Consider the following 24,425-nt stretch of genomic DNA (forward strand, 5'->3'; position numbering starts at 1 on the left):
TGCTTTCTCATGTTTTCATCCCCCTCTGTTCTCCCCAAGCAATGTTTATCATTAAATGGTATCTTGGTCCCTTTTGTTCCTTGATTTCCTTTGTGTAAACAGTTGAAGGGGAAATAATCAGCATTACATTGCTCAAACTAGGAAATTTCCTTTACAACAACATAGACCATGTCCGCCATCTGCTCTAGTTTCAGCTCTTAAAATAGTGCTATGAATCCATTTGACAAGATAAAAGGATACAGAACATGTGTTTCCATAAAGAGCTGGGCTCAGATGTTGAGAAAATATAAAGAGCTAATTTCACATGCAATCAACAATTATTCATGTGTTGTGAAGAACAGGATTCAGACCTCAAGTAGCACGAGAGTGTGAGCAAACTGAAGCCCAATAATGCTTGTCACAATAGCCATCAAGGAGCTGTACAGATAATACCAGAAGATGTGTTTGAGCAATCCATACCAAAAGGTCAAAGATCTAATAGACAAATGTGAATTGTATACAATGATAACGCAAATATACAGAAAAGCATGTGAATATGTAACCCATCCAACTGTTCAGCCATTCAGTAATCCAAATGCATTCACTCGCACACAAAGACATGATTGGGCACAAACAACTATGCACATGGATGAGCTCACATGCACCCAGGGCATGCAAAAACAGAGGTATATATGCATACATACAGTTAAGAGTGTAACTACGTCAGGCATATCTGAACGGATCTTAGTAGAACCATGGGTTCGTGTCATGCCCAAAATACAGACCTGTAGAGAACCATACAGTGAATATGGATCTGAACCTGTTTGGACCCAAGCTTCTTTGTAGCCGACCCAAATGGTTCCACGCACCGTAAAACAGAACCAACCCAAACTCAGTTTGGACCCAACCCGTTCATACCCAAACCAACCCGAACCCGAATCTATTATGTACCCAAACCCATTTTGTTCTTGAATCGACCCGAACTAGAACTCATTGAAACCTGACCCACCACTAGAACCAATTCAAAACAAGGTTGTCAGGCTAGGAAGCAGAAGCGTGAAACAATACGGGAAGTAGAAGCGAGAAACGAGACATTTTAAAATTCATAGGAATCGAGAAAAAAGAATCAATTTAAACGTTTTTGTTCAGATCTCACCTACGAAGAGTGTGGTCTGGTTCGGGAAGAAGGGGAAGTTGAGCCCTCGGTATGTTGGACCTTTCGAGATCCTCAAGTGCGTTGGCGGGTCAACGTACCGTGTGGCACTACCTCCTCGGTTTTCTCGGATTCACAACGTTTTCCACGTCTCGATGTTGAGGAAGTATATGCCTGACTCCTCACACGTAATCCACTCTGAGGTGGTAGACGTACAACCTGACTTGACGACAGAGGAGAGACCAGTGGAGATTGTAGATCGTCAAGAGAGGATACTGCATAGTAGGACGATCCCGTTCGAGAAGGTGCGTTGGCAGCATCACAGACTAGATGAGTGCACCTGGGAGCCCGAGGCTGATATGTATGATCACTACCCACATTTATTCAGTACGTTTTAATTTCGAGGACGAAACTCTTTTAAATGGGTAGGAATATAATATTATGTGTTTTTCCATGGCTTTTTAAATTCGAAAAGTGTGAAATTTGGCTAAGTATTTTATAAAGTTGATAAAAATCATAAAAAATGTCCTCAATTATAGGTGACGTCAACTGGGTCTGGGCGTGGCCCAAGGCCCACTGACAAAACCAAAATGAGGCGAATAATATTTGAGAAACTTTTTATTTTTAACCTTTAAAATCAAGCAAAATTCAGGAAAAATTCAAAGGCAAAAATCAGGTAAGTATACCACTAGATGCTTCTCGTAATTATGAGAACATTGGTATTTCGTTTTTCTAAAATCGGGTTACGATTAGCCCAAAAATCACGTTTTTCAAAAATGACCCGGCTCGATATGAAAGAATTCTGCTACGAGAGGACTTCCAAAGGAGGGCAACACCCTTTGAAATATTTTAAAAATTAATTATTTAATAATTAAATAATTAATAATTAATAATTAATAAAAATATTAATTAATTAAATTTCAAAATTGTATTTATTGGATAAGATGAGTAGAACTATACCTAGATAGGTGTTCTAGATAGATCTCTAATTAATTTTATATATATATATATATATAAGATAATAAGAGGATAAATAGAAAAAATTAGAACGAGAGAATTCTACATTTGGTAGAACTCTATCCTCTAAAGGATAGAGGACTCTAGAGGGGACATCACACTCTCTCTAGAAGGCCAAAAAAAAAATTTATATAAGGGTCTAACTCGTCTCTCTCTCTCTAGATTTTGTTTTCTAAAGAAAGAGAGGAAATGAGGAAGAAGAAGAGGAAGGAGAGAAAGAATCCATCTTTCTCAGCGATCGTTTATTGTTTTTCGGTCTTTTTCCACATCCAATCTAAGGTACGGGTTCCTTTCTAGATTCGAACGGAGAGAAATAGTTTAAAATCAAATTCATGTGAAATTTTAGATGGGATAAGGGAAATCGGATTCAAGGAATGTATATATATAAGGACGATTTCATGTATATATATGTATATATGATTATTTCCTAAGATTTTTTATTTCCCTAAGGTATCAAATCCTGAAAATACCTATGTTTGTGGTAGATATTGATTTTCTTGAATTAATGAAGAGCATTGGTTAACGATTTTCCTGTTATGCGTATGATTTATATATATATTCAGGGGTCGTGGAGTTTTTCTTACACACAGGCTGAATATATATATATATATATATATATATGAAATTTTGGATCCATGAGGGCTGATCACGTTTTACCATGTTAAAATTTGTTTTGTGTGCCATGTTGTTGGAATTATTCTTGGATTTCATAATCTGCTGGTTTTGGTGTGCAAATCTGATCAGATTTGCCGACTCTTTTGAGCACCAATCTGATCAGATTTGCCAACTCTTTTGAGCACAAATCCGATCAGACTAGCCGTATGATTTTGTCAGGTAACGACGATTTGATTACAGGTATTTTTGGTGGACTGTTATCAAAAACTGATTATGTAAATTTGATAACGGTCTGCCAAGTTGTGTACATGTTATATCGATGGACTGTTATGAAAGCAAAAAAAAATATGTTTCTTTATTATTGTCTTGACTGTTAGCGGACTGATTATAAACTGTGTTGAAGTTGTCATGTTGATTGACATCAAAACAGTTTTGATGTTATGTTGACTGCTGTCAACACTATTTTGAAACTGTCTTTATGTTGTTACAATTAAGGTCATAAAAAAATTTGTTTTTATGTTGTCAGAAATCAAAACTGAGTTATGCTTCTATGTTGACTGTTAAACAATTTTTTCTTTATGATCAAATGACTAGTATGGGCTGCCTATAGATGTGTTTTTTTTTTGGCTGTTCAGGGCAGCGCATTGTTCCGCACTTGTATAGCAATAGCATGTTGTTAACAGTATGTGGTTGGGCACATGTATGCAGCAATAACACGTTAACAGTATGTGGTTGGGCACATGTATGCAGCAATAACATGCTGATGACAGCACGTTGCTGCTCATGTTCGAGCGGCGACAGCATGCTGTTGTGCATATCTATGCAGCAACAACATGCTGTCGTTGGGCATGATTTTGTAATAAATATCAGCTGCTAATATGTATATATGTGCGGTGTACAATCTGACCAGATTTGGGCACTATTGGTGCACATGCAATCTGATCAGATTTGACACTGATTGCATATGTGTAATCCGATCAGATTGTCGAATTGTGAGTTATGTGCAATCTGATCAGATTGGTTAGAGGATGTGTTTGTGCATCTCGATCAGATTGGTAGTTTGTTATTTCTGAACAGTGATGTTATCTTCAGACCTGCATTCATGTGCACTGGAGGATGCTATACATGTTTTAGATTTGATTATGCATGTTATGCATTTGAGTCTATATTGCAAATGTGCATATCATACGCATGAAAATTCTGAATTTATTTTGATGTTGCCATAAATATGATGTGCATGTTTGGATGTTTATGCATAGAATTGATCATGATAGGTGTTCTGCAAGCCTCTATTCGCATGTGTATGTGTTGGCTTTATGTGCATTCATTTTGTGTGTTTGAATGTGCACTGTGAACATTGTTGAAAACAATGTGTGTTGCATGTTCACTAAAATTTTGCATAAGATACATATATCAATTGAAATGCTTTTGTGGTCAGATGCGAACCACTGCAGGCCATGTGGGCCAGGAGCATGTGTTGCTCCAAAATTTATTTTCATGCATTGCAAAATTCGTTCTAGAATTATTGGCTTTCCAATTTAATGGCACTATTAAAAATGGTAGCGGGCCAGGGCCCGAGTTGGGTTTTGCATGTTAATTGCAAAATGGTTCTTGTGTAAAGAACTTGAATTTGTTAAAAAGTAAAAGATACAAACAGTGTAATTAATTTTCTTCCAGAATGCCCCTTCCATAGTGTGGGAATCTTGGATGGCAGTTTTGGGAAAACCGTGAGGACACTATAACTCTACGTGCGGTTATGCCCCTGAACCCGATGTGGTGGTTCACCTCCCAGTTACGCTTTTAGGGAGATTTCAGCTAGTTTGCCTGGGAGTGATGATGTTGACACAGCTGTTGTTATTGGTATACCAAGAAAGTGACATCAGTGGATGTTGATTTCTCTGATGTCCCGACATTAGATGTTAATTTCTAATATTCTGATGGATGGTGTTGATTCTTGATATCAGTCGAGGAACAAGCTATGTCACAGGGATTCGGCTAGCAGGGTGCCGCACCCGCGTCGACGCAACTTGACGCGGGTGCGGGTGCGATCAACCCGATCCTGGGTGTGTTGACCGCACCCAGGATCATTTAGGTCCATTTTTTTTTGGATTTTTTTTTTTAAAATTGCCCTATGAAATGGGCTGCAGATTTTTTTTTAAAAAAAATCTGCTGACAGCTGCTTGCTGCTGCTGCTCTTGTTTTATAAAAGGGCACTTTTAAAACCATATAAAATTAAAGAGCCTTTTCAATCCAGATCCTTCTTTTTCGTAAAGGATTTTCTCTCTCCATAATAAATGATAATGATGGTGGTAGCCTTGCTGGCTATTAGTATTCACTGTTCTCCTGACGAGATGGGTGCTCTAGTTGTAGCCTTGTGTAGACCTCTCTTTTCCACATGTCCAATCCAATAAATTTCTTTTAGCTGTCGTGCAGCTGTATATAAAATGAAATTTGAAGAATCCTATGGCGTGGCAGTGGAGTCGTAGGCCTCATGAAGACTCTCTCTCCAACAAACCACATCAAACCTTGCGCTTATATTTTTTTTTTGTGAAGACCAGGGAGTTTCAGACATGATTGAATCATGACAGTCAGCAGAACGCAGCAGGCTGGGTCGATCAGATTGCCAATCCTTTTGTTTCATCAATTTTGTCCCGTTGCCTCAAAGTACACAACAAGCAGAACGTGGGTAACGAGTCTTCAAATAAACACACCAGCAAAAAAAATTGGACCTCCGACCCGCGTCGGGGGAGCCCCCGGACCCCCTTATATATATATATATATATATATATATATATATATATATATATATATATATATATATATATATATATATATATATATATATATATATATATATATATATATATATTACATTTTTGCCCCTGCCGCACCCTCGCACTCGGGTTTTTTCGGAGTGTCGAATCCCCAAACCCGCACTCGCACCCATGTGACATAGGAAACAAGTGTGAATCCCAGTAATAAATTATAAATTGTGTATTAAGCTACAACTGAGAACCTAACTTGGACTTCGAGAATTGTTGTTCCTGTTTTGAGTATTTGCGGGTTTAACGAAAAGTGAAACTAAATTTGTGTACATTTAATAGGGACATGCATACAAAAGAAAACTCTAATAATAACTTAATAAGTTATTTATGGATGTGCATTGAATCATGCATCTTTACTGTTTTGTATTAGTTCATGCATTCACACTTATTCTGTCTCGTATGAAAATTGTTATCGTATGGTACTTGTTTTAAATGCTTAAATGATAAATTGATTATGAAATTGTTGTTATATTCCTCTAAATTTATGCATGAATTTGGTTTATACTCTTTCTTTTCTGTTTGGATTTTTAAAGGAATTCGTATAAAGAACTCTAGTTCTTACTCTGTATTTCAAAATATTTTTCAGGACCAAGAGCTCACATATCCCCAAAGCTTCTTTCCCTTGAGATTGTTCTCCATAGTGGAGGCCCATATCATGTAGTTTAAAGGAGATATCAATTTTTTGGCCATGATCTATTTTGAATGAAAAGGATAGAGAAAGAGAAAAGTGTGAAACTATATCTCCACTTGCAAGCACTACAAACACACACTTTTGGATGCTTTCTCGTGAACACGAACAATTTATAGTCACTCTCTACAAGACAAAGAGCACTATGGCTCTGATACCATGTAATGAAATAAGCGGAAGATAAATACGAGCCTACTACGGGCATACAAAAGCACAATTCAATGTGCACAATCACAAGTCCACTAGGGACAATACAAAAAGCCTACATGGGCTTACAACAAACATTAAAAATATGGAACTTTATTAATAATATGCTTAGCAAAAGCATAAAAAGAAAGATGACAAGGTGTTCCTATTTATACACAACAATACAAGAGGCAGACTCTATGGCATTTTACCATAGAGGCCCTCTATACATTAATAATTACAATTATATAAAAAAATTAACTAAGTACACTATCCCTATAGGACAGACCTAGTTACAAGAGATAAAATGACCAAAATGCCCCTGTTAGGCATTACTTATTATAATAGAAAATATATATATTCATTATATTAACAATATATATATATATATACATACTTTAACAAGTACAATGTGGTTATCTGCTGCAACTATGGAACTCTCCGTTGTACCTGTCAGATTCATCTCGAACTGAAGCAGTTTGAGATACAAAGCTTCAAACGTAGGCAGCACATCGAAACATAACAAGTTAATGTAAAGAACATTATACTCAAGCCCGAGCCCATTGAGGGTCTGTTGCACCTTGTCTTTGTCAGGAATCTCACATCCGACCATTGCAATTGATTTGTTATCTCCTTCATCTTATTAAGGTACTCTATGATTATCATAGATCCCTTTTTAAGATTCAGGAACTCTTTCTTTAGAAACATAATCATGACCCTTGAAACCTGTGAATATGTCTGCACAAGCCTAGCCCATAGCTCCATAGTTGTACACTCATCAAGAATACTCACTAAGACCTCATGTGATAGCGTGGACGTGATATAAGCAACAAGTGCTTGATCATGCTTCATCTAGGATACATATTCTGGATTTCAAACATGAACAGTAAAAATGAGCTCTCTTTTGAATTTTTTTTTCGCAAAACAAATTATAGTGGGATTTTAACTTGACCCATCCAGGTGTCCTGATAGATCTTGGCTTCGAATAAAAAGAATTATATGTCTCATCCAGGTAAGGAAATTGGAAGTAGCTAGTTTTTCTTAAACTAGCTGGTTAAGAAACCTAGCTGATAGGACCGAAGAAGAAAAGGAACCCATAGCAAATGAAATAATAAACAAAAAGAACTATTCGAGTGTTGTCAAATAAAACAAGATGGACTGAAAGATTCAGTCGCAAACAATATGCAGGTCTGCCCCATTTTTTTTGCAGATTAGACTCAGTCATGAAACAATATTTATCAGCAGCAACAAATCGATATTCTTTGTTTCTAAACAAAAATGAATTTTAGAGAGAATAGAAAATAACAAAGGATGATTTGACATGAGATCAAGTAGACGAGTTTGGAAAATAGATAGATCTGAAATAGGAGATCTGAAACAATACTGAGAAAAATACAGTTCTGAATACAATAAAAGAAACGCATATCGATTTTAGATAGTGAAAAAAAACGATATATGTATTTTTTTTGTTGTTTAGAGCAAACACGAGAAAGAAACACCCAAACCTATATTGGGTCTGGATATTGAGAAGGAGAAGAAAACGTTACAGGAAGGTAAATACGAAGAAAATATGACTGTAGAAAAACCCAAAGCCAAAATCGTGATCTAGGGCTTTTCACACTAGGGACATCAGCAAAACAGGGAGAAAAGAAGTAAGAAAGGAATAAAGAGAAAGCCAAGACCCTTACAGACTTACCACGATGAGAAGATCCAAACCCAATGGTGCTCTGATACCATGTAAATCAGTGAGGCGTCACCAAAGATTGAGAGAGAGGGAGGATGAAGAAGAGAGAGAGGAGAAGAAGAGGACTGCAGCAATATTCTTCACACCCAATGTGGGTCGTGGGTTCAGAAATTCCCCTAGGATTAATATACAATATAACTTACATTAGAGGGCAAAACAGGAAACAGATGAATACATTAAAAGGGTGTTACATTAAGGATCAGTAATGACGCCAGTCCGGGTCAAGATCTGGATCTGGATCTGGATCTGGATCTGGATCCAAAGTGGCACGTCTCAATAGGCATTGCATCAAAATATACCAATTACAGAGCCTGCAGGTTAAAACATCAGGAAAGAAACAGATGCATGAACTGAAAAAGGTTCATGCATGAAGCAATTTGGCATGAACTCACGGATCACAGCAGCTGATAAATCGGACTGTGGGCATCCATCAAATCATGCAGGAGAAATATTACATTTTCCATGACCTAGCAACACAACAAAAACCAGGCCACAATATCATAGAATCATCCACACAACAAACGTAAGCCATCACCCGCAGGTCCACAGCTGCCTGATGATGGATCTGGACATAAGTCAAGGGATAGACAGAAGAACAAGCCACAGAGAATCAGGCAACATAGCTGCAAAATAAGCCTGAGAACAAGTAATTAACACAACCAATTGCATAGATAAGAACTGTAGGATCCTGATCTAGCCAAGAATCTAAAGGTCAAACCTGCCATGATCTGTAAAACCTGTGGCTATAAAATTAATTCAATGATAATATTGTATGCCAAGTTATTCTGAATTGCCATATATTACAAATTATGTACTAAGTGAACCTTTTATTTACTTTTTCATTCTTGATTCTTCTAACTTCCATTTTTTTTCTATAAATGTTAGGAAAAATTGTCAGGCACAATGATTCAGGGGATAACAGGGCTATTGTAGGCCTAGGGATGACCATACCAAACATAAACACGAGCTAGCTCAAGGTTCAGTGATTACAGGCCCCTTAATCATGAACAAACTAAATCATGGTGACAAGGACACTCTGTGTAGTATCAACCATTTAAATCACAGTGACAGGCCCTTTTCTAACCCATATACACTAGGATAGGACAAAACAGTATGCATATCTCATATCTTGAATATCAAAAAACTGAATGAATAAACACATACTTCTAATTACCTAAAGCTGTAATCAGTTGACAAATAAAGCCAATTTATTGAACTCACCTCAAAATGCCTTCTGGATCAAATGGGGCATGGCACCATGCAGGTGGATGGTCTAGAACTTTGTTATTCATGGTAATACTGCACTCCTGAAAACGAAAGAATGCCAGCATGGGAATTTCTGATCATTAAAAAATAATCAAAGACTACAGCTCATCTAGATCAGCTAGCACCTTCAAGTTTCTATAGACAGGTTTTGTATATAGATGCCTAACACCAAGGATAAAGCGGTCAATTAGTCCAGCAGAATTACAGCCTGGTCCAAGGTCACCTCTAACAGCACAATTGACCTGCAAGAAGAATAAGATAAGGATGGATTCAAGCATAAAAGTTCTGCATAGTCTATTTGCTAATCAGAATTTGTCTGGATAATGTAATGAAATGTGCGAAAATACAAAACGAGAGCTTACAAGATCACAAACACAAGTACACATGCACAAGTCCACTATGGGACAATACAAAAGCCAACAGTGGCAACATAAGAATATAAAAAATATCTTTTATTGAGATATGCTTAAGCAAAAGCAATAATATATCAAGGGAGACAAACCCCTATATATACATATATACAAGGGAGAGAGAGACAATTGGGAGCCCCCAATAGAGTCGTTGAGAGCTCCCAACGGTCATATTTATGACCGTTGGGGAGCCCCCAACAACTCTATGGTCAAATGACAATAGAGCGCCTGCTCTACTTAATTAATGACAGCAAAAAATATAAAAATAAGAAATGAAAAACTGTTCCTAATGAACAGTGCCTATTGCAAGGGGAAAAGACCAAAATACCCCTGACTTCAAAACAGATTATATATGTATACATGCTATTTTAACAGATAATAACCTGACGTGTGGGGGAAAAAACTGTTTATCTAAAATATAAAAGCTTCATTTGTTAGAAGGTAAAAATTTAACACGTTCTAGGTTGCATAGTTACTTTAAAGAATTGAACACAAAGGGAGAAGAAATCTGGAGAAGTGCAACAACAAATGCACAAATTAATCCTAACCGTACTCTTTTTTTTAATAACCTTATGAATATCAAGATGGTACTCCTTGGAGTGTATTAGCATTGAAGAAGATCCAGAAAGGCGCACAAGAAGAGAGAGAGAGAGAGGGGGGGGGAGGGGGGGGTCATTTAATTGCACTGCAAACAACTACATATCGCAGCATGGAGATGAAATAATTTCTACTCAACAAGATCGTGAAACAAAATCCTCAAGATTGACTTTCAAGTAGGAAAACCATTCACATATCTTTACAAATAGTGTTTAAGGAATTACCTTTTCTCTTTTAAGGGCAAATTTATCTTTTTTCAGTTTTATATAGAAAAGCCTTTAAGTTTTGTATTGAGGGGCATTTTTGGCACAACACTAACTCTTTTGTAAAGGGTATGTGTTTTATGCCAGAAGTGAAATGAGAATACATGACTTTTGGCCCTATTTCTCTTTTTTCCTTTTTCCTCTTCTCATCATCTCTTACTCCTCTCTTCTCTTCTCCTCTATTCTTTCTTTCCAATCTTTGTTTGTTGTTTGAGAAGGTAAAGGCAAAATGGTGACATGAAGATGGTATCAGAGCAGTCTTAGGACCTGGGATTCGCCTTACTCAACAGATCTAGGGTAGAAGAATCTTGTCAGCCAAGAGGTGATGCCTGGGGTAAATGTTTGGATTTGTAGTTTGGGTTTTAAGGTGTTGCTAGCTATTGGTTTTAGAAGATTATTAACCATCTTTCCAGTCTTTTTTGGCTAAGAATTGAAGAGTAAGATTTTTCATCTGATTTTATGCCGCCACCTATTTTGGGTGTTTTCTTAGTTGTGTTCAATGGTCCGATGAAATATGTGGATGTTGATCACTTGTACTGGTTAGAATTGATGGTTAAAAGAATAAGAAGAGTGATGGAAGGTGAAAATCAAGGAGATAAGCAGATGGGTGGCAAATATGTGCAGTCTTGGAGTGGCGGTAGGCATATTTGGAGCCTTGTAGTACGGTTGGTCTAGCTGACTTCTTTTCCTTTGCTGTGGGCATATGAAGTTATGAACAGTTTGCCATAGCATTCAAGTGAGTTTTTGTACTGTTAACAGACTGTTGGGCATGCCTTTGGTCATATGGTGGTTATTTATAGTGATTGTGCACTATTTGGTTGCTTCCAATAGTCAGTGGTGTGCGTCTGTTTGTTAAAAGTGGTAACAGACTTAAAAGAATATTGTAGCAAAGGCTATCTCTAAGTGAGATTTCTGAAATGGACCCTAACACAAGCTCAGGTGAAGTCAAGGAAGAGGGTTCTATGGTGAACCTAAATGAGGGGAGTTCTATGGTGAACTCTCAAGGAATCTCAAGTATCAGGGATTCCAAATAATGAATGTTCATTTTGACAGTAAGAATTAATGTTGAATGGGCTCGGTCCATGGAGTTAGCTATTCTTGCAAGAAGAAAATTTGAGTATATTACAAGTGGGGTTGCTAAACCAGAAGAAAAGAGTTCGGGATACAATCTTTGGAGCAAAGAAAATGCTTTAATTATTTCATGGCTGCTTCAATCAATGATTCCAAGTATATCTTGAACATTTATGTATCTTCAATCCGCAAAAGATGTGTAGGAAGCTGTGAAAGAAGACTATTCAAAAAGAGAATGTGGAAAAGGCGTATGATTTGTTGTAACAACCCAAAATTTTCAACTTGTAAAGTTTTGAAAATACTTAGAAAACCTTTCATTTTTCAAAGTTTTTATCAGCGAAAACAATTTTTTTGAAAAAAATCAAAACAAGTTGACAACTTTGGGTACGTTACCATAAAAATCCATCAAAACATCCTTATCAAAAACATTTTAACAAGAAAGTTAGTGAGCCAAATATTTATTATGAAAACTATCCGTTGTACAAAAGTTAGGGTTTCCTCTTATACAAAACTCCAACTAAAATAGGTGTCCCGGACACAAAACTGTGAGCAGAGAAGTAAAGTCTCAGGCTATCTTGTATTCTGCCATCGGCTATCTGATGAACCTACTTGTCACCTGCGCTCATAAAATGGGTCAGTTTCATGAAAAACAGGTAGGTACGCAAGTGGGACAATGTAGAATAAAATTAAAGCAACGCATATAATGCTAACATGATAAGCAGTTTAAAACAATAATTAAGCTACCCTAACACGAGCAATTATCTATGCAGAAAATAATCTATTTCTAGCATGAATAATTGATTCCACAAGGGAAGAACAATTAACTAACACAGGATATAAGCATATGTAATAAGCAGTTCATCCATCTCAAAAATGCACATTCAAACAGATATTGTGAACAGGATATTCTTTGTTTTGATATTAGCTGGCCCGTGGGTACGCACAGACGCGAAACGTAGAAACAGTCGAGACGGATCCAGGGGTTTGTTATGCTATGTATTTTATGATACCTTGGACGGTCAATGATCAAGAGAGGATTCTCTAAAAGTATTCATGACCACGGATGCATCCTACTTCTGCAGAAGTCCATGAGATCTACCACCTAGGATAATTTTGGTAATCCCGTCCCCTAACTCCGATGACTGCGGACACCGAGTCATTTTCCCGAGAGATGGTTGTTAACAACCTGTCCATCGGAGTTTTTTACCATTCATCATCTCCCTTGATGAAAACAATATGCGAATGGGCACGTCAGGGGTTACTTAACTAATACCCCATCCTATATGCTCTGGTCTGTTAGACCCACTCGATCATCTTGCCTGTGAATGCGAATCATCACAATTCTTGTAATGCCCCAAAATTTACCACTTGTGATTTTGAAAACATTAGAACAAACCCTTTTATATTTTGAAAACATCAACGGAAGCAATTTTAGAAAAGGGAAACTAGTGGATGAATTTTGGGTACGTTAGCTCGAAGACCAACATAAAACGACTACTCAAAATAGTAAGGAACAAAAGCAATCATTTATTAATAGACTTTGTTGTTTAACAAATAAATGTTTTTCCACAATCCAAAACCCAACAAAATCCCAAAACTCCGAGCCAGGACGCCAGCAGAAAGAAGGTTTGAGTCACGTTGCATCGCGCCATCGGCTACCCAAAAACCCTACTCCTCACCTGCCCATGAAATGGCTCAGTTTTGTGACAAACTAGTAGGGTGCACAATTAGACAATATAGAATAAAATAAAGTAGGATATGCATGAGATAAGCAAATATTTCATTAAGTGCAGTGACAACGTGTGTAACTAGAAGATAAGAGACTTAAGTTTAATTCAATCATGATTATCACTATACTTCACAGGGCATGCATCTTAAGCAGAAACAACAACTAATATAAATCTACAACTATTATGAGTAGGGATATTAATTAAGTTCTGATAGAAACTGGCCTGTGGGTACGCACAGACGCGAAACGTAAAAACAGTCGAGACCGATCCGGGGGTTTATTATGTTAGGTTTTTTCATTAACCCGGATGGCTGACTCAGTCCACTCCTAAGTGGACGATCAGTGACCAAGAGAGTAAATCCCCAAAGGCATTCATGGCCCATGGATGCATCCAACTTCTGCAGAAGTACCTGAGAGTTACCACCTAGGATAATTTATAGTAATCTCAATTCCCCCTAACTCCGATGACTGGGGAAGCCGGGTTTTTTGCCCGTGGGGTGGTTGTTAACAACCTGTCCATCAGAGTTTTTGTATCATCCATCCTCTCTCTTGATGAACCGTAAGATCGAAAGGGGCACGACGGGGGTTTCTTAACCGTCGCCCCAATCTCCATACACTGGTCTATCAACCCACTTGAGCATCTTGCCTGTGAAGGCGAAAAGTCACCATGTATGTGATCTCAACAATCTGCTATAAGCATAATTCGAGGTTGCCACAACCTCTTCATCCTAACATCGTAACACCAACGTGATGTACTTGTCCAAAAGTACGATCGTACCTATCTGAAGGTACGACTACGATGAGAGGGGAAACAATTGCGATATTGCAATTTATTTGGTTTAAATCTACATGTTTTGCCTTTGATTGCTTATGAAGGCGTACATCATTATTCTTATATGTTTCAATCCAGTGCTCATTGCACGCTTTGAGGTACTCATCGACCTCACATCCTACTCATCGTGGTGTACAAGAAATACCTGTCTAGAGGTCCGACTACAATGGTAGGTCATGGGTTTCTCGAGAGATAACCCAACACAGCATGATATAATATATGTGAGCAAACTAGTTTTCTGACCCAAGAACACAAAGTACCGAGAGTTATAACTAGCAACTTACAGAGAGACATTTGCTTTACATTTATACTTTTGAGCTCGATAAGTCAAGCATTGCACAAAGAAGGCCCTTTCATCGGCACTATTGTTCCTATACTCAATTTTGCATCTCTTTCGAACGGTTGCGAAATATTGTATGTGCAATTGCGCACCCTACGAGGCTTGCCCGAGGGTGACACTCAAAACAAAGGTATGATAGCAAAATTAAGCATCCACAATGTAATAGCAATAGCTAACGAGTACAGGAAAGCAATAACAGCAAAGTAACATAGTACAAGCTCATGCATGCAAGATACAAGGAAAAACACTAAGATCTCAACAAGTCCGAGACAAACAGGAATAAGTCATACTTTTCTATACAGACATGCAATCTCTCAGAATCCAAACATTTTATTTAATTCATCCAAAGTCTTCGTGCGATTTTTCCCTTACATCGGGAGGTCACATCGCTGCAAGTATCTACGAGTGTAGATGATGTGAGGCTGGGGCCGCGAAGCCAGAGCGGGGTTCGATGCGAAGTCTGCAAAAGTGTGAGCATCCAGCGCTATATTATTTATCATGCGGAGAAAAGAAAGTTAGACAGGGCATCACCCTCTGCCTATCGGTCAAAAAAGAGAGGCGGCAAGGGGTGAGCCCCTGCCTGCCCAAAAATCAAAGGGCGACAGGGGCATCGCCCCTGCCTGCCAAAATAGACGGGCGGCAGGGGCATCACCCCTGCCCGTCAAAATCCCAGAGGCAGCAGGGGCGAGCCCCTGCCTGCCAAGAACCAAGGAGGCAGCAGGGGACTAGCCCCTGCTTGCCGAGATCCAGAAAGTAGCAGGGGCATTGCCCCTACCTACCGGGAATGTCCAGGTGGCAGGGCGAGCCCCTGCCTGCCAGAGATGGAGAGGCGGCAGGTGAATAAACTCCTGCCAAAGAGAGAGAGAGAGACCGGGGCGGCAGGAGCCACCAACCTCTTGCTGACCCCTTGGCAGGTCACAGAGGAGGGGCAAGGGCGGCAGGGGCCGCCGACCACCTTCAACCCTCAAGCAGGCCCCAAAGGAGAGGGAGGGTGTCGCAAGGACCACAGGCCCCCTGCCGGCTCTCCGAAAACCTCAAGAGAGAGAGGGAGACGACAAGGGGGGGGGGGGAGGGAAGGGCGTACCTGAGAGAAGCTCTGCGGCGTCGGCGGTGCTGTCGCGCGCAGGGAACGAGTGTAGAAGAGAGGAGACTCGAGAGGGAGAGTTGGAGGAATGCAGGGAGGTGAGACGTCCCTCCCCCTCCTCCCCTTGCGTGCGCTTAAAGGTACGAGGGCGGCGATAAATGGGGGAAAGCCTGATGGGTTTTCCCTTATCTGGTCGAAGGAGAGAGGGATGGCACGGGTGGGGTGCGGCACACAGAGGAGAGGGTTTGTTTTAAAAATCCTCTCCCTGCGTCGGGTTTTTAAAACCCTAACGAGGCAGACCAAACCTAGGTCCGATATTTTATTTTTTTACGTGGGTTTTGCAATTCTTATGTGTTTTAACAAGTGTGCATCGCACGCTTTGATGTTACCAATGACCTCTCATCCTACTCATCGTAGAATCATACATGTCTAAAGGTATGGTTATGATGATAGGGGTATGGGTTTCTCGAGGACAACCCAGCATAGAGTTTCGTAATAACATGATGTACAACAAGCAGGTCTAGCATGCTAAATCTTGCAAAACAGACAACACCATACATGTTCTAGGATCGCCACAGATCCAAAATATCTCTCCCAAGTGCATCGACTCAAGGTGGAGCCATATGCTAAAATTCTTCAGCTTGGCTTTGCACAACTGCGTGCTCGAGAAGTCGAAGCCCCGCACTGGGAATTCTCTTCTCGAGGCTAAATCACCTGTACACAACTTCGCGTCTTTCTGGCAAAGAGCGAAGTTAGTAGGTGTTCCAGCGAGGTTTGCATGGGAGGAGCCACCAGAGGCAAGCCTACGACCAAAGTAGGGCGGCAAGAAAAAAAGGTAGAAAACAAAGGAGTGAAAGCAAAGCCTATGCACATAAAGGGCGGCGACAACAGAGAACGATAAAAACAAGGTAAAGACAGGAACTAAATGCGAAAAAGAGACTGTGCACATCAAGCGCGGCGGCAAAGTAAAGACAGAAAGCAATAAAAACGGGAAAGTAAATGTGAAAAGAAAAGCTTGGGCACATCAAGCGCAACGGCAACAGAAAATAGTAAAGACAGGAAAGTAAAAAGGACAAGGATCGCAAAACCACATCATTGAGTTAAAGGCGTACGTATATAGATATATGTATACATATATATTGTCCTTGGTCTTTTTTTTTAATCTTTAATTTTAATTGCTTTAATTTTTAATTCGTCCATTGTCCTTTGCGCAACTTTCCCCTACCTTGGGGAGTCGCGGTGCTGAGTACGTCTTCGAGTGTAAGTGATGATGGTCTCAGGGCGCGGGAGGGCACCGTTGCGCAAGCTGCGAAGGTACAATCATGTTAGTAAGATAAAAAGTAAAAAAGAAGAAGAAAGAAGGGGTAGGGGAGATGTCGTTGCCGGAGAAAGGAACGAAGAGGGGCAGGTGTCGAAGCCCCCCTGCCAGAAATCCAAAGGCAGCAAGGGGCCTCGCCCCTGCCTACCAAAGGGATACCAGGGGTAGGGGCGAGGCCCATGCCAAAAATCTGAGGAGGCAGGGGCCCAGCCCCCGCCTACCGAAAATCAGAGCAAGCAGGGGTCTTGCCCCTACCGATTTGACCATGCGGATGGCAGGGGCTTCTGTAATATTGCACATTTTCACACTTAGTTAAATTTGAGACTTTTGAAAATTTGGCTAAGTATAAAAAAAAATCCGTAGTTTCTCGATTCTAGGCTGATGCTTTTGAGTCTGGGCTTGGCCCAGGTCTCATTGTCAAGGCCTAAACGAGCCACTTAAAACGTGAGAAAGGGTTTTATTATCAAACTTTAAATTCAAGCAAAATTCGAGTTATTTTTGGGCAAAATTCAGAAGCAAAATTCGAGTTATATATCGTTAGATGCGTCTCAAAATTCTGAGCATAACGATATTTTAATTTTCTGAATTCAGGTTACAATTGACCAAAAAATCATGTTTTTTTGAAAAATTAGCAGTTTGTCGGTTCAGATCTGGATGTGGATCGGACTGGATCAAATGGATTTGATCCAAATTAATATGGATCTAGACTCTATCCAAGACCCATATTAATCTGGATTTGATCCAGCCCAAGACCCATTTGGATTTTTTGAGATGAATTTGGATCTTGGATCTGGATCCAGATCCAAATTCATTCCCTAGGAAATTCTAACTTTAAATTCATTAGATACCATTAAATTGAAGTTAATTATTGTTAAGAAGTCGCCCAAGTTAATATGGAAACTTTTGAAAGCTTCTGGATATTTATTTATTATTTAATAATTAATTATTTAATTTTATTGAAATGTCGATCGGCTCCGGTTGCTCTTGCCGCCGTGAAGGGCGCGATCGGGAGGTTGTTGTCAATGGTCGGCCTGCTGTTTCCACAGCTGCGATGCCGGTCGAGAGGGTGATGAGGGGAAGAGGAGAGGGAGAGCAAGAAAGTGAGAGAGGGGACAGAGAGTGTGGGGAAGATGCAATCCGAGAGGAAGAGAGCTGAGAGGGGAGAGATTTGCTTTTCCCCCACCTTTTAACGAGGGGTGAACCCGTCCTCTCTCCTCTGTAACCCCCTCCCCTTCCCTTCTTAAGCTCCTGCGAGAATCGTGCCCTAGGCATGATTCCTGAAATCGAGCCCCCTTTAAACGTAAAAAGGTGTCGGGTCTGGGTCTGAGCCCCGCGACCCGCTATGCCGGATCCACCTTTAGCGTGGATCCAGGTTAGCACCTTTAGTGCAAGATCCACAATGAATGTGGATCCGTAACGGATTTTGGGTCCATATGTTGGATCCATTTAGGTCCAACCATGGATCCAACCCCAAATAATTAAATTTTTTTATACTAATTTTATTCTCTTAAAAATACTTTTATTTATTTATTAAATATTGTTATTATACATATATATATTGTAATACTCATATATATATATATATATATATTCCCTTTTTGGATCCGGGTAACGGATCCCGGGTCCAATATGGATAAAACTACCCATCGGATTTTTACGGGTATTACAAGGCCTGTGACTCCCTCCCCACTCATCTCCCTCTTGATCCCTCTCGATCTCTCCCCGTCTCATCTGTTTTTCCCGGTGGGCCCCCGAAGGCTCTAACCCCCCCTGGCGTGCGGCTGCAGGTTCCACTCGATCGCCGGCACTGCTGCTGTCGTCGTGGGTTCGCAGGTATGACCCTCTCTCCCGTGGTTGCTTTTCGGTTGGGTCGCCAGAGAACCGGCAGAGGGCCAACAACCTCTGTCGTGCCCTTCCTCTCTCATCTGGTTCTGATCGAAGGGTCGGCAGGGTCGGTGGCCCCTGCTGCCTATCTCCCTTTCCTTAATGTCCAAAACCCTTGGTGTTAGGCTCGATTACCCTGCTATCCCTCCCTTTTTCGCTATTAATTGTATAGCATTTTAAGTGTTTTCACTTTCAGCAGTTCTCGCGACGGATCTCACTCGTGCCCCGCGTCCCAAGTGTCGGTTCTGAGGTACGGGTTCTTTCTTTTGAATCATGTGAGAAATCGAATACCGATTCGATTTCCATGCAATATTTAGTACAAATCCATGGTTAAAGAGTGATTCTATGTGTTCACTCTAAATTACATGGAAGAGGATCCATAGATCCTCTTTTATATGGGTGTTTTTGGTTCTTTACACATAAAAACTCTGTGTATGGGGTTTTTATACAAAAACGAACTCATATTGGGTTATGATCGAGATTTATTTCTGTTTGTTATGATCAAGATTTATGCTTGTATATATATACCTTAATCTGCATTTTCTGTTCTTGAATTGGGTTCATAGTGGATATAGTTTGAATGACTTGATCGATGCTTATAAAACTATTTTTTTTTAGGCACAGTTAAGATTAATGCTTAGGTGATGATTAGGTTTGCAAAATTGTTTTCAAGTTCATTGACTAAGCAAATTGCATATGGCTATATACAAATTCTCATATGAAAAGTGTTCATGTTATACCCTGGTTTACATGTGTTAAAGATTTAGTTTTTATTTCTACGCATGTGAATGTATGGACATGTGCATGTATTCAAAACATGGATCATGAAAGTTTATTGTTATTGCACTCGCATGCTTATATACTTGTATGCATGTTTTGCTAGAGGTGAATCAAGGAAAGAATGATATTTCTCTTGTGTTTAGAATCGACATGTTATGCTTGATTAAGACATTAGTGCAAGGTTGCTTGCATATGCATGTGCATATATGAAATTGATGTATTTCGGCACGTACCTCATGGCGTGCATGTTCACATATTTTAATTGGAATCGGTTCATGAATAAAAGTATTCATTTGACTTGAGTATGCATCCGAATTGAACAAAGACATGCTTATTAATATTTTTGTGGTTTACACATAATACATATTTGTATTTCTGAATGTGCATATAAATTTTCAAAAGGTGTGGTGTGCATGTATTTTTGGTTCTTGAGACATGTCAAGATTTGGAATTATTTATATGCTTTGACTTGATGTGACGTGCTTAAGCATCATGCTATATGAAGTTTGTTTCAAATGCACGTGCATACATGCATTGATGTGTGTTTCGCATGTACATAAATGCATCAGTTGTTCACTTGTCCCAATTGAGATGATTCATGAGTGAATGCATGTACGTGAAATGATTTCGTAAAGACACATGCACATGAATGAACACATGCATATGAATATGACATATCATGTACATGGTTAAATTGACATATATAAATATGCATTTGAAAGCGTGTTGACCTCATTGCATACATTGCAGGTTGTTATGGTTTTTGCGTATGATGCATCGATGATCTAAATGAATCATCACAGGCCTGGAGAGCCTTGAGCTTTGGTTGCTCTTTCTTTAATTGTTTAAATGCATCGCAAAAATCACATTTATATTATGGTTTTAATTGCGTTGTTCTATGTGTTTCCACGGGCGAGAGTCCCGTGATGGTTCTCGCACGAGTAGATACGAGTTGTTGCCTTTACTTTTGCATACTGAATTGCAAACCTCAAATAATGACTTTTAATAAGAGATAATGATTAAGAACAGTGTAATTTACGTTCTGGGATTTCTCATCGAAATAATGGGGATCTTAGAGATCCGGTCTTGGAGAGACTGTGAGGATACAAAAACTCTGTGGGCTTTACTTTTGTTTCCTGAACCTGATATTGAGGTTTTTTTCCTTGCCACGGTTTTAGGGAGAGTCTGTCACTTGACCTGGGGGTGGTGTGTTTTGACATAATTGTTGTTTTGGTATACCAAGAAAGTGGGGTGTCCATGGTGTCCCCGACATTAGATGTGAAGGTCTAATGTTCTGAAGGTGATTTGGTCGAGGGATAACTTTGAAACCCAGTAATAAAATACAAATTGTGTGCTAAGCTACCCTGATAACCTACTTGACATCGGAGATTTTACCCGTTTGGTGTATCCGCAGGCAACGGTAATTAAAAAAAAGTACTTAAATTGAATACATTTAATAGAACATGCATATGAAAAAAAAACTTTAAGGAAAGATAATAAAGTAATCATGCATTGCACATAAATCATGTATATTTCTGTTATACATTAGAACATGCATATTTTACCTATTCTCTTAATTGTTACATAATGGTGATTGCATGAGGTTTAAATTTTAATGCATGCTAAATGTCCTGCTTACTTAAATTATGATTCATGATATTGCTTAATGATTCTTCATGCTTAGAAATTATTCCCTGTTGCATGAATGCTTAATTAAAATTATAAAGTTGTCATAATTGTTTTTCTCTAAATGATTACATGAAATCTTATTTGTATTCGTTATACTCACTTGTTTTATTAGAAGTACCTGTGCTCAGGATTTCGATTCTGACACACTATTTTATTGTTTTTTCACAGGGACAGGTGATTAGTGAAGTAAGCAGCTACTGGAAGGGCACGAGAGTCACTTGGTTCTTGACAGCTTCACTAGCGAATAGAGTGACTCTTTCTTTTTGTTCTTTTAATTTGTTGTTTCTTTCAGTTCTTTTGTTTCAGTTAGTTGTTACTTCATTTTCTGTTGAGTAAAATATTGCCTCTGGAGTTGGATTTTGATTCATAAATAAAGATGTTTACTTTGATTCTTGTGGATGATAAATGTAAGTCCATTTGTGGTGTTTGGCTATCCAATTGGAATTGCGACAGTGAAGACTCCGGGTCTCTGAGAAGTTTTCCGCGTAAAAAAAAATCGTATTTTCAAGGGATATGAGTTGGGATCGTTACAATAAAAGCAAAACAGACTCTAGACACAACTTTACAATGTAAGTCACAAGGGAACAGTTTGAATGATATAATATTAACTAGGAGAATGTGGCTAAGGACAATATAACTTCAGATCCCAAGCATATTTGGTTAGACCATAGTCATGTGTTGCAGCTTGCAAGTTGCCAGGAGCTGCATATTGAGGTTAGAATATTTAAACTAAAAAGGGCCTTAGATGTTCAGGCGCACCCCAAAGAGAAAACCTTGATAGCCATGGAGTAGACCATATTAGAGAAAATTTAAAGTTTTATAGCTATGGAATAGACCATATTGGCGAAAACTTGAAGTGTTCTTATATTCAGCAAATACTTTAAAAGAAATAAACAAAGCCAGCTAAAAATGTTAACCACACCATAATGTGCGTCTGCAGGCAACATTGCAGTCACATAAGCACCTAGACCATATTCTGTCATCTGGTACGTTTTTAAGAGAATGAAGATGGTCCATATGGTCTTGGTCTTTGAAAATTGGTAATGCTTCTTCCCAAGAAAAAAATGAATAGTTTTTCTTCATAACAGGGTAAGATTCAAAAAAGAAGATGCAGAATTGTCATTCTATCCTAATATTTATCAAAACATAAATAAGAACAAAAGTGAAAATTTGAATCAAGAACAACAGAGAAAAAGAAGAAATATTTTTAGCATTTTTTTCTTGGAAGAAGAAAATCTATATTTGACCCAAATTCATGTGATTCCACCAAATTTGTATAACGTTCAACCCATGTGTAAAACCCCATTTTAAAAAAAATATATATTTGGACCCGGGTCGGGTCCGGACCCGACCCGGGCCCCTTTTTTTTAGGGTTTTACATAACTCGAGCTCACCCGAGCTTTCGGGCGCCGCAAACCCCTCCTTCTCCCCCTTCGCGTGCGGGCAGGTTTAGGAAACCCACCAGGGGTTTCCCCTTCCGTTGCCCCCCCCTGCGCCTTTAAGAGCGACGTTGGACGGCGAGGGGAGTCTCGCCTCCCTCTCGCAGCCCTCGCCCCACCTCCGCGCCGGTCTCCTCCCTCGCTGCGCCCCGCCGCCGACGCCGGCCACCACTCCCAGGTACGCCGCCCTCTTCTTCTCCCTCTTCTCTTCTCCTCCCTCTTCTCTTCTTCACCCCCCCCCCCCTCTGTCACCTCGCAGGGAGGCCGACAGGCGGCGCACGGCCCCTGTCGCGCCCTCCCGCATCCCCTGTGCCTTTCGAAGGGTCGACAGAGAGCCCTCAGGCCCTGTCGCCATTTTTTTCCCCCTTTCTACCGGGGCTGTCGAAGGGACGGCAGGGGTCCAGTCACCCCTGCGGCACCTGTTGCCGTCATCGTTTTGGGGTCGCCATGACTCGGTCTGGCCATTCGTTGACTCTTCTAGGCAGGGGCTGAGGCCCTGCCACCTCACCGCCATCGGCAGGGGCTGGGCCCCTGCCGTCTCGTGTCTGTCGGCAGGGGCTCAGCCCCTGCTGATTCGATGATTCCGGCAGGGGCTCAGCCCATGCCACTTGACGTTTCTGGCAGGGGCTCAACCCCTGCCACTCTTCTATTGCCGGCAGGGGCTCAGCCCCTGCCACATAATTGTTGTTGGCAGGGGCTCAGCCCGTGCCACTTCATCGTTGCTGGCAGGGGCTCAGCCCCTGCCACTTTCATTTTGCCGGCAGGGGCTCAGCCCCTGCCACTTCATTGTTGCTGACAGGGGCTCAGCCCCTGCCACTTCATCGTTGCTGGCTGGGGCTCAGCCCCTGCCACTTTCATTTTGCCGGCAGGGGCTCAGCCCCTGCCACTTCATTGTTGCTGGCAGGGGCTCAGCCCCTGCCACTTTCATTTTTGCAGGCAGGGGCTCAGCCCCTGCCACTTTCATTTTTGCAGGCAGGGGCTCAGCCACTGCCACTTGGTTGTTTCTGGCAGGGGCTCAGCCCCTGCCACATTTATTTTGCCGGCAGGGGCTCACCCCCTGCCGCTTCTTTGCGTTTGGTAGAGGCTGACCCCCTGCCGCCTCGATATTTTTTTTTTCGACAGAGGGCTCAGCCCCTGTCACCCCGCGGTTGTCTGCAGGCAAGGGCTCGCCCCTTGTCGTTTTTCGGTTTTCGGCCAGCAGGGGCACACCCATGCTGCCTCTCTCTTTTCCTATAGGCAGGCTTGCTTTTCTATCTCTCCGCATAATAATTAACGTAGCATTGTTGCAGACCTCGCATCGGACCCCCGCTCTGGCTCCGCAGCCCGAGCCTCGTATCATCTACACGCGTAGACGCACGCAGCTGCACGACATCCCGAGGTAGGGGAAAGTCGCACAAAGAGTTTGTAAGAATGAAATAAAATTATAAGGATTTTGTGATAGAATAGTTTATTTGGCATGCATTCTCACTCGTAGAATTTCCTAACTGGTGATTGTCTGTGTTGTGTTTCTGCATCC

At 40.4% G+C, this 24,425-nt stretch overlaps 1 protein-coding gene across 1 annotated transcript in view; it reads right to left on the reverse strand.

The window, feature by feature from the left end:
• Nucleotides 1-24,425, reverse strand: part of LOC149835980 (uncharacterized) — a 157,152-nt gene that overhangs the window by 54,263 nt on the left and 78,464 nt on the right. The window contains exons 7-9 of the mRNA XM_090008886.1: nucleotides 9,599-9,715; nucleotides 9,429-9,514; nucleotides 351-417 (exon numbers count right to left, since the gene is read on the reverse strand). Of these exons, the coding sequence (XP_089865012.1) occupies nucleotides 351-417; nucleotides 9,429-9,514; nucleotides 9,599-9,715 (270 nt within the window). The remainder of the gene's footprint in view (nucleotides 1-350; nucleotides 418-9,428; nucleotides 9,515-9,598; nucleotides 9,716-24,425) is intronic.

Source organism: Nuphar pumila, chromosome 6 (assembly GCF_984573655.1).
Source record: "Nuphar pumila chromosome 6, dmNupPumi1.hap1.1, whole genome shotgun sequence".
In the NCBI taxonomy this organism is placed as follows: Eukaryota; Viridiplantae; Streptophyta; class Magnoliopsida; order Nymphaeales; family Nymphaeaceae; genus Nuphar; species Nuphar pumila.